General features: G+C 38.1%; 1 protein-coding gene across 1 annotated transcript in view; it reads left to right on the forward strand.

Moving 5' to 3' along the window:
• Positions 1–13,500, forward strand: part of CNGB3 (cyclic nucleotide gated channel subunit beta 3) — a gene marked incomplete at its 5' end in the record, with an annotated part of 167,854 nt that overhangs the window by 78,392 nt on the left and 75,962 nt on the right. The window contains 2 exons of the mRNA XM_084771690.1: positions 7,936–7,986; positions 11,787–11,873. Of these exons, the coding sequence (XP_084627816.1) occupies positions 7,936–7,986; positions 11,787–11,873 (138 nt within the window). The remainder of the gene's footprint in view (positions 1–7,935; positions 7,987–11,786; positions 11,874–13,500) is intronic.

The raw sequence follows: 13,500 nt of genomic DNA on the forward strand, positions 1-13,500 counted from the left end.
GAAGTGCTGCTAGGATCCACAGAATTTAAAGATTATTAATACTATGAAAGTCTAAATTTAATAAGTAAAAAGAGGAAGTGATGAATGCAGAACAAGATGAGATGAGGTAAGAATAGCAAGGAAAATCATACACAATGTTTATGGGACCAATAGTAGACAATACACAGAATGAATGTGGTCATGCCTCACCCTTTTAATAACTGTAACTTCACTGTACTACCCATATGGGTGGCTACTAACCATACGTATACTCAAATTTTACAATTAAGCAATATTATAATTCAAAAATACCAACCATAGTTAATTTATATTTCTAGTGTTCAATAGCATGTAACTAATACACTGTATGGCAGAGATTTCTACCTTTGCAAATTATGCTAGTGAAAAGCCGTGTAAGACACTGAGAGGCTGTGTGATCTCCTTCAGGAGTCCAGCCCCAGGGAAGAAACTAAATGCTTAGCCATGAGCAAATCATCAGCCCGTGATGGTCTTATTTTGGAATGAATATCTTCTAATCTATTTCTTTTTCATTTTCTTTTCCAAATTCATCACTTCTCATTTCTTATGATCAAGTGCACTGGCATTCCTTGAAAGCCAAAATTCTGACCTGTGAGAAGGTGTATTCTCCTAAATTTATTCCCTGTTTTGGAATATCATATTCAATGTAATGAAAAAACACACACACACACACAGGCCAGGGTGGTGCCACAAGCCAGCAATTCCAGCACTCTGAGAGGCAGAGGCAGGTGGATCTCTCTGAGTTCAAGCCCAAACTGGTCGACAAAGTGAATCCAGGACAGCCAAGGCTACACAAAGAAACCCTGTCTTGAAACTCAAAACCAAAACCAGAGGGAAAAAATGTATTTTCACAATCATGTACCTAAGTGTTAAGTATCAACTTTTACAACCCTTCTGAGTTAGGCAGCAGAAAGGGATTCCCACAGATTACCCTGTGACTCCCTTGTCACAAGTACCTAGAAGGACTGCATAAAATGTGCTCTCCAAGATCAGAGTATGAAGAGTCAATTGCTGTGATGAATAACAACTCAGAGTCATTCATACATATTATTGAATAAGAAAATAAGGTCCTTTAATCCTGAATATTTTTTGGTTCTTGAGAAACTCATAAGTTTTCAAAATATGAAAGAAGTAAATGTATTAATTCTTATTTTTTAATTTTGTTTTCTGGGACATGTGCTCTATATTTTAATTTTTGCATTGAAAAAATCCTAAAGACTATGATATCTGAAACAGTAACAAGTAACTATTCATAATATTCCCAGTGCAGATTACAGGAATGTAAGTTCACTCAAACTCCAACCCCAAAGCTCACTGGCAGCTGCATGAATGATGATGATGGTATACCAATGAGAAGTAAACAACACCAAAACAACAACAACAAAACAATAACAACCAAACAACAACAACAAAAAAGAACACCACTAATTTCAGCCTCCAGTAGATGCACAAAATCAGTGTTTGACAATTGGAAAATGACAAAATCACTAAAAGGAGACTTTTATTTTCAATTTCCTAGGAGATCTTTGCACACAATAGAGTGTTAAAACCATGAAAAACAATCAATAAAAATACACTCAGTGGGCTCTATTTAAAATGCATTACCATGAGCTACAAATACAGAGCAGCAACTAATTGCTTTGTTTGCTCAAAAGAAGTTTAATGCTTCCTTTAATTTAGAGTAGGTGGTTTTAACCTTTGAAAGTTGATTACATTTAGTATAAAGTCTATGTACACTGAGTTCCCAGTGTGAAGGTCTCACTACATTCATCTATATGCTCTCTTTAAGTTTACCACAGACGTGTTCATTCATCTACTCCACAAATAGTTAAATGCCTACATGTACTAGGTAAACACACCTACACATATATTATATTTAGTTAATACATGTTTCACCAGGGCTGGAACATGGCAATATTAATTTTGGAAGTCTTTTAAGAAAAACATCAAGGTGCAAACAGCCACAATGAGAGAAACCAGGAAGGTCTACATGTGTTCTACAATATTTATTAATGAAGTCATCTGAAAATGGCACTACATAAAGGTCCAAACACCAAAAAAACCGTCTCATTATAAAAATTATCTTATATGCAGAAGAAATCAAGTTGGTGGTGCATATAATTTTATTTACACACTCATTTAATGTGTGCCTATGACTGTGTGCAGGTGTGTGCAAATGGGTGCCTTGGTATATGTGTGAAGGTAAGAGGGCAGCTTGCATGAGTTGGTCCTATCCTTCCACCAAGTGGATTTGGGGGATCAAGCTCAGGTAGTTAGTCATGGAGAATGTGCCTTTTATTGCTGAGAAAGCTCACAGGCCTAGCACTGGATGCAGGGTACGAGACACAGCTACAATTTTTGATTGATAAAATCACCAGTCACAAAGGTTCTGTGGAAACGTTTAGTGCCAACTAACAAGCGTATCTATTAAGTCCTCTGTTGCCCTCACCCATCACAATTACTATTTATAAAGATGAGCTGAAAAAAATTACTCATCTCTTTGAACTCGAGATACTTTGATGATATTTCTTTTATTTAATTTTGGTAAATAAAACATAGGTTAACTATAACACTCTAGAAACAAACAAACCAGAGTCAAATTCCACTACTAAGATTTACTGATGGTATTATTGGAAGAAACTAAATAAATTCTCTCTCTTAAAGAGAAAATAGTTATTTTATAAATCAATGATAAAGATTAAATAAGACGATATGTACACATTCCTCAAGAAATAGTTGATAGAAGTAAATTGTCCCATGAATTCAATGAATAAACATGAACATATTTACCATTTCCTTCCTGTCTCTTTAGCTGTCTTTATTCAATGAATAAACATCCACACATTTACCATTTCCTTCCTGTCTCTTTAGCTGTCTTTATTCAATGAATAAACATCCACACATTTGCCATTTCCTTCCTGTTGATTTAGCTATGTTCCTCACCTGACAGTAAGTCCCTGAAACGTCGGAATAGTGTTCTATCCATTTTCCTATCTAACCTTGGAATTCAAAATTATTCAAGACATGCTTGTGGGAGTGGATGTATTGTAAAGGATTTTCTTTCTTTGTGTAATTCTTTAATTGTAGTCTCACATGACATCCTTTTCTAAATGCTCCTCTCTGGTCTGTATAAAACTGAAGAATTGTTGATCAGAGGAGGTAAACAGTGAGTAAACATACTAACACCTGAGAGGAGCATCCTGTAAGACTGTTAGGACAAGGTTTAGGTGTAATTAGCATACCATTCCTAAAGTAAGCCTCCCCTGAAGAAATGCCATCTGCATAATAAGCAGGCTCAAAAGAGAGAAGGAATTAAATAGGGTGACATTTTAAAAGTAAGTGCCTAATTGTCACTGGTAAACAGACTGATCCTCATAAGGCTAATGGTGCCAAATTTATTTAGTGCTCAAAAGAACAGGGATTTAAAAACTGCTAAATGCCACTTTCCTTTAATCAAGAATTTTTAGTTGTGTTTACATTTATTCAATCACAGAATCATAGACTCTGAAAGGAAAGGTGTAAATGTGGGGTGGGGGGGGGCAGTGGGGAAGAACCTCCCTGGCTTATGGGAGAACGCAATATTTTAACTTAGCAGCATGGCACTTGTGTTGTGCCTGTCTGCCTGTCTGTCTGTCTGCATCAGAGCTTTGGTGAAGCTGACAGATTTTACTCAAGCTTTCTTGGCACAAAATGTATAAGACTATCAATGCAACCTGACTGTGTCTACCTGTGGTTCAGTAATCCATTTTTTTTCATAGTACAAATCGCTAAATTAACATATTTTGCATATATTTCAACATATTTCTGTAAAGTTTACCATGTTTATGTGGGTAAAATGTATTACCATAAGAAGAGGAGAGGAACTAGGAACTGAGCTGACTGGCAAATTAGGAGAAAGTGAAGTGGTGCATATGCGTCTGTGTGTGTGTGTGTGTGTGTGTGTGTGTGTGTGTGTGTGTGTGTGTGTGTACGTATCCATCTGTATATATCTGTGTGTGCATGTGTGTGCACATGTGTGAATGTTTATATGTGTATACTGTGGTAGCTGTGTGTGTGCACAGGTATGTGTGTGTCTATATATGTGCATCTGTGTGTCTATCTGTCTGCCTGTCGGTTGTGTGTTTATGTACATGTATATGAAGGCCAGCGGTTAATATCAGGTATCTTTCCTCCATTTCTTTCCACCTTTTTTTTGTTAGACAGAGTCTGTCCCTAAACAAGAAAATCATGGATTTGGCCATAACGGCTAGCCACTGAGCTTTAGGGCTTTGCCCGACTCTACCCACAGCCACACATAGCACTGAACATGCTAAGGTGACCACCAAACTCAGGTTTTCAGACTTGTGTGGCAGGCGTTTTACCAAACAGGCCATCTACCCAGCTCCAGCTAACTGATCTTAAACAATATTTGGAGACAATTAACAACTTCCATATTAAATAACATGGGTGATTAGATCATAAATAGCATTGTTAGACAATGATACTTCTTCTGTACGCCCAAGTTCTAATACTTAAATCAATTGTGAGTTTAGCAGACATTTCTTCCTACATGTAACCAGAACATATATGTGCTAGAATTGCTAGAATGTTAGAATTGATTCTTTGGCTACCAATGTTAATATTAAAACCCCTTCCTACTCCCTTGGTACCTTGTCGTACACGTATGGAACACTACTGAGGTTAAACACTGTCAGAAACTTGAGAAAACAAAGGTCAAAAATGTCGGCCTAGCATTTTTTTTTTTACAGAGCTCAGGCATGAAGAAGAAACAAGCAGAAGAAATAGGGTGAACTTCTTTTTTTATTTTAATTTTTTTATTATTAATTTATTCTTGTTACATCTCAATGGTTATCCCCTCCCTTGTATCCTCCCATTCTTCCCTCCCTCCCATTTTCCCCTTACTCCCCTCCTATATCGTGTTAATATAGTCATCCAGTCCTGAGGGATAGTCGATACTTCTACACTCGCCTACTTTTGCAATACAGGCAACTAGCTCTGGGCTCCTGGAACAGCCCCAGCCACGGTGTTCAAGTGAGGAACTGACACATTTGAGGAACTGTGAGATAAAGAAGGACAAGACAGGTCAAAATGTACAACTGTTGCGCCAACCAAGGACAATACATGCAGAGAAGCTAGACCCCTGTTCAGACATAGCCAACGGACAGCCTCCCACGTGGACTCTGGTGGCCTCGATGTGTGCAGTGATGCAGAGTCACAAAATTTGACATAACTAGGGATTAAGCACTCTAATTTAGGGAGACCACTGCCTGCCATTGTGTAATGGATAAGGGGGAGCTCCACTCATGTCGGGGACACCACTGCACATCATTGTGTAATTAATAACTACAATTCTCTGGTGAGATTTTTAAGAAACAAATATAATGAGAAGAGAATATAACAAAATATTGAGGTTTACTGCATTTTAAATGGCCAACCAATGCCCCACCAACCCAAAGAAAAGACACCAAAATGCTGGAACTTAAGCAACTCAAGCAAGTAAGCCAAGAATGACATTTTTGCTTCCTTGAAAGATAAAGTCTTCCTTCTTTCTTTTCTTTTCTTTTTTTTTTTCTTTTTTAAAAATTTATTAAGGATAGCAGGCTACCAAGAAGAGACTTGATATATCCTATGAGCATATACAGGGGGAAAAGGTCCCCCTCAGTCACAGTCATAAGGGAAGGGAGTAAGGGGAAAATGGGAGGGGGGAAGGAATGGGAGGATACAAGGGATGGGATAATGATTGAGATGTAATATGAATAAATTAACAAAATATACTTAAAACATTTATTATAATTTATTCATATTACATTCTAATTGTTATTCCCTCACTTGTATCTTCTGGTTCCCACCCTCCTTCCCTCTTCTACCCTATTCCCCTCCCCTAGACCTCTGACAGAAGGGGCCCTCCTCAGTTCATATTAGGATAGCCCGCTTCCCCGTCCTCCGTGTGCCTGTGTGCCTCCCCACCAAAGGGATATGATCAAATCGAGGGCACCAGAGTTCATGTAAGAGGTTGTCCATTGGCTATATCTAAACAAAGGGATCTAGGTTCACTGCATGTATTATCCTTGGTTGGTGCAACATTTGTGCAGGCCTGCCTGAGTCCACCAGCCTTGATGGTCTCCTTGTGGGGCTCCTGACCCCTCTGGGACATTCCATTCTCTGACTTTTCTATACCACTCTCAGCATTCCGCCCAAAGTCCCAGCATCTGCCCTCTTCCCCAGCTGGGTAGAGTCTCTTAGAGGACATTTTGTTGGGCTAATATCCACTTATAAGTGAGTATGTACCATGCTTGTCTTTCGGGGTCTGGGTCACCTCACTCGGGAGGACCCTTTCTAGTTCTATCCATTTGCCTGCAAATTTCAAGATTTCCTTGTTTTTAGTAGCTGAGTAATATTCTATTGTGTAAATGTACCACAGTTTCTTTATCCATTCTTAGGTTGAGGGACATCTGGATTGTTTCCAGATTCTAGCTATTGTGAATAAAGCTGCTATGAGCATAGTTGAGCAAATGTCCTTGTTGCATCTTTCAGGTACATGCCCAGGAATGGTATAGCTGGGTCTTGTGGTAGAACTATACCCAATTTTCTGAGAAAGGTGCAGAAAGATTTTCAAAGCGGTTATACAAGTTTGCAGTCCTACGAACAATGGAGGAGTGATCCCCTTTCTCCACATCCCTGCCAGCATGTGCTGTCACTTAAGCCTTTTATCTTAATTGTTGCACAAGCCTGGTGTTCCCAATTTGACCCTCAAACCCAAGTAAAGATGGAAAGAGAAAACTGACCCCACAAAGTTGTCCTATACTCTACACACATACACACACACACACACACACACACACACACACACACACACATCTTACAACTATGTACACAATGATAAATAAAAATTTAAAAAGACACAAGAAATGTATGTATCATTTCAAAATATCCTAAATTCCATAACACAAATGCTAAGTGTGGGAGGACTCCTGCGTGGCCTTTTCACTGTAAGTTTCATTGCTACGAAAGAAGTAGGGAGAGAAATTATGACCAAACTCATAGTTTTTGTTTTTCGAGACAAGGTTTCTCTGTGTAGCCTTGGCTGCCCTAGAGTTGCTTTGTAGACCAGGCTGGCCTCGAACTCACAGAGATCTGTCTGCTTCTGCTTTCCCAAGTCCTGAGATTACAGGTATGCGCCACCATGACCGGCTTGACCAAACTCCTGTAGGCTATGGATGAATATGAGGAGAGAACGCAGTTACTCAATCTGCTGACTCTTCTGCAACTCCTTGTTAAACAGGAGTACAGTAACAAAAAAAGGAAGCAAAACAGATGCCAGGTCTGGTGTTCGTGCGTGCACTTTTGATTTGCCTTGGTTGGTTTTGTCTTACTGGTTTTTACATGTTTGTTTGGATTTTCATGTTTTGCTTTTGGTTTCTTGGTTTTCTTTTCTGGGGAAGACATGAAGTTGGATGTGTAGGGAAGAGAGACGGATCGGGGAGGAACTGGGGGAGAGAAAAGTATATGGTCAAAATACACTATGTAAAATTGTAACTAAAAATAAAAAATATGTGAAATTAATAAAAAGGAAAAAAGCACCATGGACAGCTATGCATTTTTAAAATGTAAAAGGCTAGAGCATAATTGTAGGCTAAGCTTAAAGGAAACCAGAAGAGGGAAAGAACTGTTAACTATTAAAAAGTAAAGACTAAGCCGGGCGTGGTGGCACACGCCTTTAATCCTAGCACTCGGGAGGCAGAGGCAGGTAGATCGCTGTGAGTTCGAGGCCAGCCTGTCTACAAAGTGAGTCCAGGACAGCCAAGGCTACTGTCTCGAAAGTAGAGACCCTGTCTCGAAAAAAACAAAAAATAAAAAATAAATAAAGATTAATGAATAAAATTTGCTGAATCTAATCAAAATATAAATGTATTACAGGTAGATTCAGATGAGCTGCAGAGACACTACAGGAGTTCCACAAAGTTTCAGGTAGGCGACTGACAAATACATCCAGAACTGCTTAAGCAGAACCATTTTCGCTTTAAGTCTCATTTCTACAAAAATGTCACCTTCTTGTGACAAGTTTCACACAGACCCAATTATGTTTTATTAACATCAATAAAAAAAAAACTCCTGATATGAGATCCTCCATTCTTCATACTACAGTCATCCCCCATATTTCAAATGGGGACTTAAAAATGCACAAACCGAAGAGTAAATTCCAAACTGGGTTGCAGTTGTGGGGAAACAGGGGCACCTCTTATTGTCAACAGACCTCTAGTTTCCAGTTCATGCGATGTGTTGGCGTAAAGTCTGCAGAATTATTTCTCTTTCCACCTGTCCTATATATAAGCGAAGTAAATAAATTGAAAGAAGCAGTTATTTAGACAATACACCTCTTTCTTTTCTCAGATAAAAGTGTGATCTTATGTCTTACAGTTACTTCTTAATCTGTCTTCAAGTTGAAAAATTGGCAGAGATGAGGTCACCTAGGTTACCCAAAGCCTTTTCATGACTCCGGCCTCCCATGGCAAGGATAGTCATTTAGTTCCTCAAAGTGTGCTAGGAAATGTGCTGTCAGCACAAGCTCTTAAATATTAACTCTCTCTCTCTCTCTCTCTCTCTCTCTCTCTCTTTCTCTCTCTCTCTCTCTCTCTCTCTGTGTGTGTGTGTGTGTGTGTGTGTGTGTGTGTGTGTGTGTCTGTGTCTCTGTCTCTCTCTCTCTCACACACATACACACACACATACACACTAAACTATTGTGTTATAAAGGGACTCAAATCTCATTTAATTTTTTAAATTTCCAATTAACTTTTTTTCCACTTTGACATTTACAACAGATCTATACAGCTTTAGTAAATTGTATAAACATGAAAAAGTATTCTTTGCAAAATTCACAGAAGACTGAACATTTTTATAGAATTTGGATATATGTACATTTATTTAATTGTTACTTCTTTTGAATTCTTTTAACACAGCCTGCCTGTCTTAAAGCACTGCAGTATAGTTAGTTTTTATTGTAGTTATTTCTGTTTGTTTAGTGTATGCATGTACATACTCACACATGCATGGACATGTGTGGAGAACAATTTAGAGGATTGAGCACTCTCCTTCCACCATGTGGGTCAAACTCAGGTCCTCAGATTTGGTGGTAATTACCTTTACCTGTTGAACCATCTCACAAGTCTGGCAGTATAATTTTCTAGGACTTTTGAGGTGATATCTTAAAACAATTGAAAGAATATCTTACTGTTTCAATATGAAAATGTTTTACTAAGTCCTAGGTACAGAATTTAATGTTAATCCATGCTTAATTCAATTTCCTAGAATTCAGTGAGAAAGAAATTATCTAAGTCTACACAAAACCACATAGGAAAGTTAAGACTATAAATAACTAATGGTTGCATAAAGAAGTCAAGTTGTGAGCCGAACAAATAAGAAGAAGGCAAATAAGCTATCATTAACATTTGAGGTGCAAACCATGAGTTCTAGGGTAGCATTAGAAAAGTCAATAACTCTGTATTCCTGTTTCCTTGTTTAAGATATTATTTAAATAAATGTCCTATACATATTTCAACTTAGTATGACAATCAGTACATACAGGGAAAAGCCAATGAAATATGATTTGTGTCATTTCTAAGATGCAAAGAGTGGCTTGCTGGTTAATTCACTACATTTCATTTTTATTCAACAGCTGTTGACTATTGGCTGAGGTTGTTACTTTCCTCGACTTTCTACCTCATAGGTGTGGTCATACAATATGTTCTTACTGCTCTTCATTTCCTCGAGATAGTTTACAAATTTTAATGTATTTCTTAATGATCTGTATAAAAATTAATGAAAATCATTTTATAAAAATTAACAACTATTCTTGCAGCCAAGAAAGTCTATAAGGAGCTAAAGAGACGGCACTTGCTGCTCTTGCAGAAGACCCAAGTTCAGTTTCCAGGACCCTTGTCAGGCAGCTCACAATTTCCAGCTCCAGGGTACCCAGTACCCACGCATGCACACGCACACACACATATACACACATACATACACACACACAGAGAGAGAGAGAGAGAGAGAGAGAGAGAGAGAGAGAGAGAGAGAGAGAAAGAGAGACAGAGACAGAGACCGACAGACAGAGACAGGAAGACTTATATTTTTCAAAAAGAAAGTGGACGAAATTCTGTTGCTTACTAACTAAGGAATGTCACACAATTACCAATGCATGGGAATGCTAAAATAATGTAAATGCACAAAACGTTTTTAAATGATTATATCAGCTATGATATCATGGTGCTTTTCAATACACTTTTTCATGTGAGTTGCTGAGTTATTATAAACAGAGCTTATTTCTACCTCTTTTTTAGCCTGTATAATCTCTGCTAAAAGTTTTATAGTAGGTAGTTTGTAGCAAAGCAACCAAAAGCAGACAGTGGTAGAAATCATCAAGGAACCTAGATGAGCCAGAATGACACCATCTTCTCTGAGCACTGGAGGAGTGCATGGCCCATTAAGCAGTGTCACTGCATGAATTTGCAAGAATTTCAAACAAATCAAAACTAGATTTGTTTGTGTTCCAGGACCTTCTGTTTCAAAGATTATCAAAATATGTTTTAACATTATCTTCTCTGTCATCACTCAACCATACGGAACAAGAAAAATCTGAGCAGAGATGATGATGTTTAAGGAGAGTTCAGATACATGAAGGTGAACATGAAATGTACTGCCATAGAATACTTTACTAATTTGATACTAGTTTGTAAACTAGTACCCCTGTTTTTCTGATATTAGTGTCTTTAAATGGCATTATATACCCGAAAGCATTTTTTTATTAAATAGTGTAAAATGCAAGGCCTTTTCCTATCCCTCTCTAGCTCCCAAATAGTGCACAGAGGCCTATTATTTTTATTAAAAGCTCCAGGAATTATAGCTGAGCAGATTCTGAGCTATTCTAACCTGACTGTGCTGGCCTGGCCTACTTCCCAGCCACATGGCCCACTACCTGCCGTCTTAGTGGCCCCTTGGCTGTTCCTTCTCCGTTGGTATTCTGATAGCAACTTCCTTGTCCCAACCTGAGACCATCTTTGTCTCTCTCTGGACCTTGGACATCCCACCTTACCCTGTCCTGCCCAGCTATTGACTGCTCAGCTCTTTATTGACGAATTAGAGGGCAATAGAAAACAATTTTTACACATCACTGGGACAAGCGATGCTTCATAAAAATGAAAGTTCCAAGGTCAGGACAGCAACAAGATCTCCCGGTACAAAATTCAACATTTGAATGCATAGTGCACAAAACATTCTCCAACAAAATAGTAAACAATTCATTATAGCTTGACAACTTTTACCTACCATTGTAGTTTGAGTGTGAAATATCTTCTGTAGACTCATACTTGGTCCCTAGGTAGTGTGGCTCAGATTGGGAAGGTTGTAGAGCCTTAAAAAGGTAAAGCCTTGCTAAAGGAATTATCTCACTAGAGGCGAATTTGAAGCTTTATAGCCATCAGAGCCCCGACTTCCTGTCCACTTACTGCTTCCTGAGTTACCATGCAATGTGAGCAGCCATCTGTCTGCTTCTGCTCCATGCAGTCCCTGCCTAGGCCATTTCCTCCCCGCTGTAATGAACTGCAACCCTCTAAATCTATAAGCTAAAATGCACTCCTTGGTCCTAATTTTGCTTTGCAGAATGTTTTCTTAAAGCAACAAAAGAGAAGCTTATATATATTGTCATGTGTAGGTTCAAATCCGAGCAAAGAGAAGTACATAATTTGCACATAAATGTTAATATGCTCTTTCAACAGATGGATGTGGCATCTCTTATACCGTTTGAAGTTCTCTACATCTTCTTTGGATTTAATCCAATATTTAGAGCAAATCGGATATTAAAGGTAAAGAAACTATACTCAGCTGCCTTTTCATTCTCTTCATGGAAACCTTGAAGCAAGTTTAGATGTTCTAAAATTAACAGTATTCAACTTTTTCTGAACAGTCCTTCATTTCTGTCTTCATCAGTACTCTGAATTCTTTTTTAAATGGATGATAGAAAAATGCCATTGCAGGGCTGGAGAGATGGCTCAGAGGTTAAAAGCACTGTCAATTCCCAGAAACCACATAGTGGCTCATAACCATCTATCATGAAATCTGGTGCCCTCTTCTGGCATGCAGGCAGAACACTGCACACATAATAAATAAATACATATTTAAAAAAAAAAAGAAGAAGAAGAAGAAGAAGAAAAGAAAAATGCCATTGCTTCCAGTGATCGAAATGACTACTTATTGCTTCTAACCTATTTTACAACAGATTTGGGGGGGGCTATTTTTTCCATTTTTATTATGTTTCTTTTTTAATATATACATTTATATTATTACACATAAATAAAATAAACTACATACAGCAGGAAGAACCATGAAAAATCAGGAATTATATAAATTTACATTCATAGTGATTTGGCTATTTGTATTTGGCAAACTTGAAGTAAATATCTTTCATTTCTTGTTGAGTCTATTACAACAGATTTTTTTGTAGCCCAAAACATGAGTGTTTTTGTACTTCTAAAGACAACTAGAACTACAAATAAATATTTTATACTTTTTTCTCTGCAACCTGTTTTATCAGAGAATTCCTAAATATCTAAAATGTCAGGCTGTAAAATGAGAAAGGTATATGGAATCACTTCTATGTTTTAATTCACCTAAGATTCTATAGTATTAGAAACAATGACCATATAGTTTTACATCTTTTTCTACAATTAAAATGCTCATCAATGTGTGGTGGCATTTGGGAGGCTAAGGATTTCCATGAGGTAGAAGCCAGTCTGTGCAACATAATAATTTTCAGCCTAGCCTGAGCTACAGCATTAGATTCTGTCTCAGAAACAAACCAACCAACCAACCAATCACAAAGTAGTTCCTAAGGTGCTGAGACACATCTGTATAACCATTTACCTGGAAAACACAGACTTTTTTGTGTGTACTAATATGGAAAGAGGTTCAAGATAAATTGCTACAGAAAAAAACTACAGAATAGTTTATGGAACAAAACTAATGTATGTAAACCAGAAAGAAAACTGTCATATTTTAAATTTTAAATAAATTGCTAAATACTACAAATATTTTTAATCTTTTATTAATTTATTCATATTACATCTCAATTGTTAGCCTATCCCTTGTATCCTCCCATTCCTCCCTCCCTCCCGCTTTCCCCTTACTCCCCTCCCCTATGACTGTGACTGAGGGGGACTTCCTCCCCCTGTATATGCTCATAGGGTGTCAAGTCTCTTCTTGGGAGCCTGCTATCCTTCCTCTGAGTGCCGCCAGGCCTCCCCATCCAGGGGACATGGTCAAATATGGGACACGAGAGTTCATGTGAAAGTCAGTCCCCACTCTCCATTCAACTGTGGAGAATGTCCTGTCCATTGGCTAGATCTGGGTAGGGCTTTGAAGTTTACTGCACGTATTGTCCTTGGCTGGTGCCATAGTTTGAGCAGGACCCCTGGGCCCAGATCTGCCCATCAT

This window comes from Acomys minous (assembly GCF_964271855.1).
Source record: "Acomys minous genome assembly, chromosome: 1".
NCBI lineage: Eukaryota > Metazoa > Chordata > Mammalia > Rodentia > Muridae > Acomys > Acomys minous.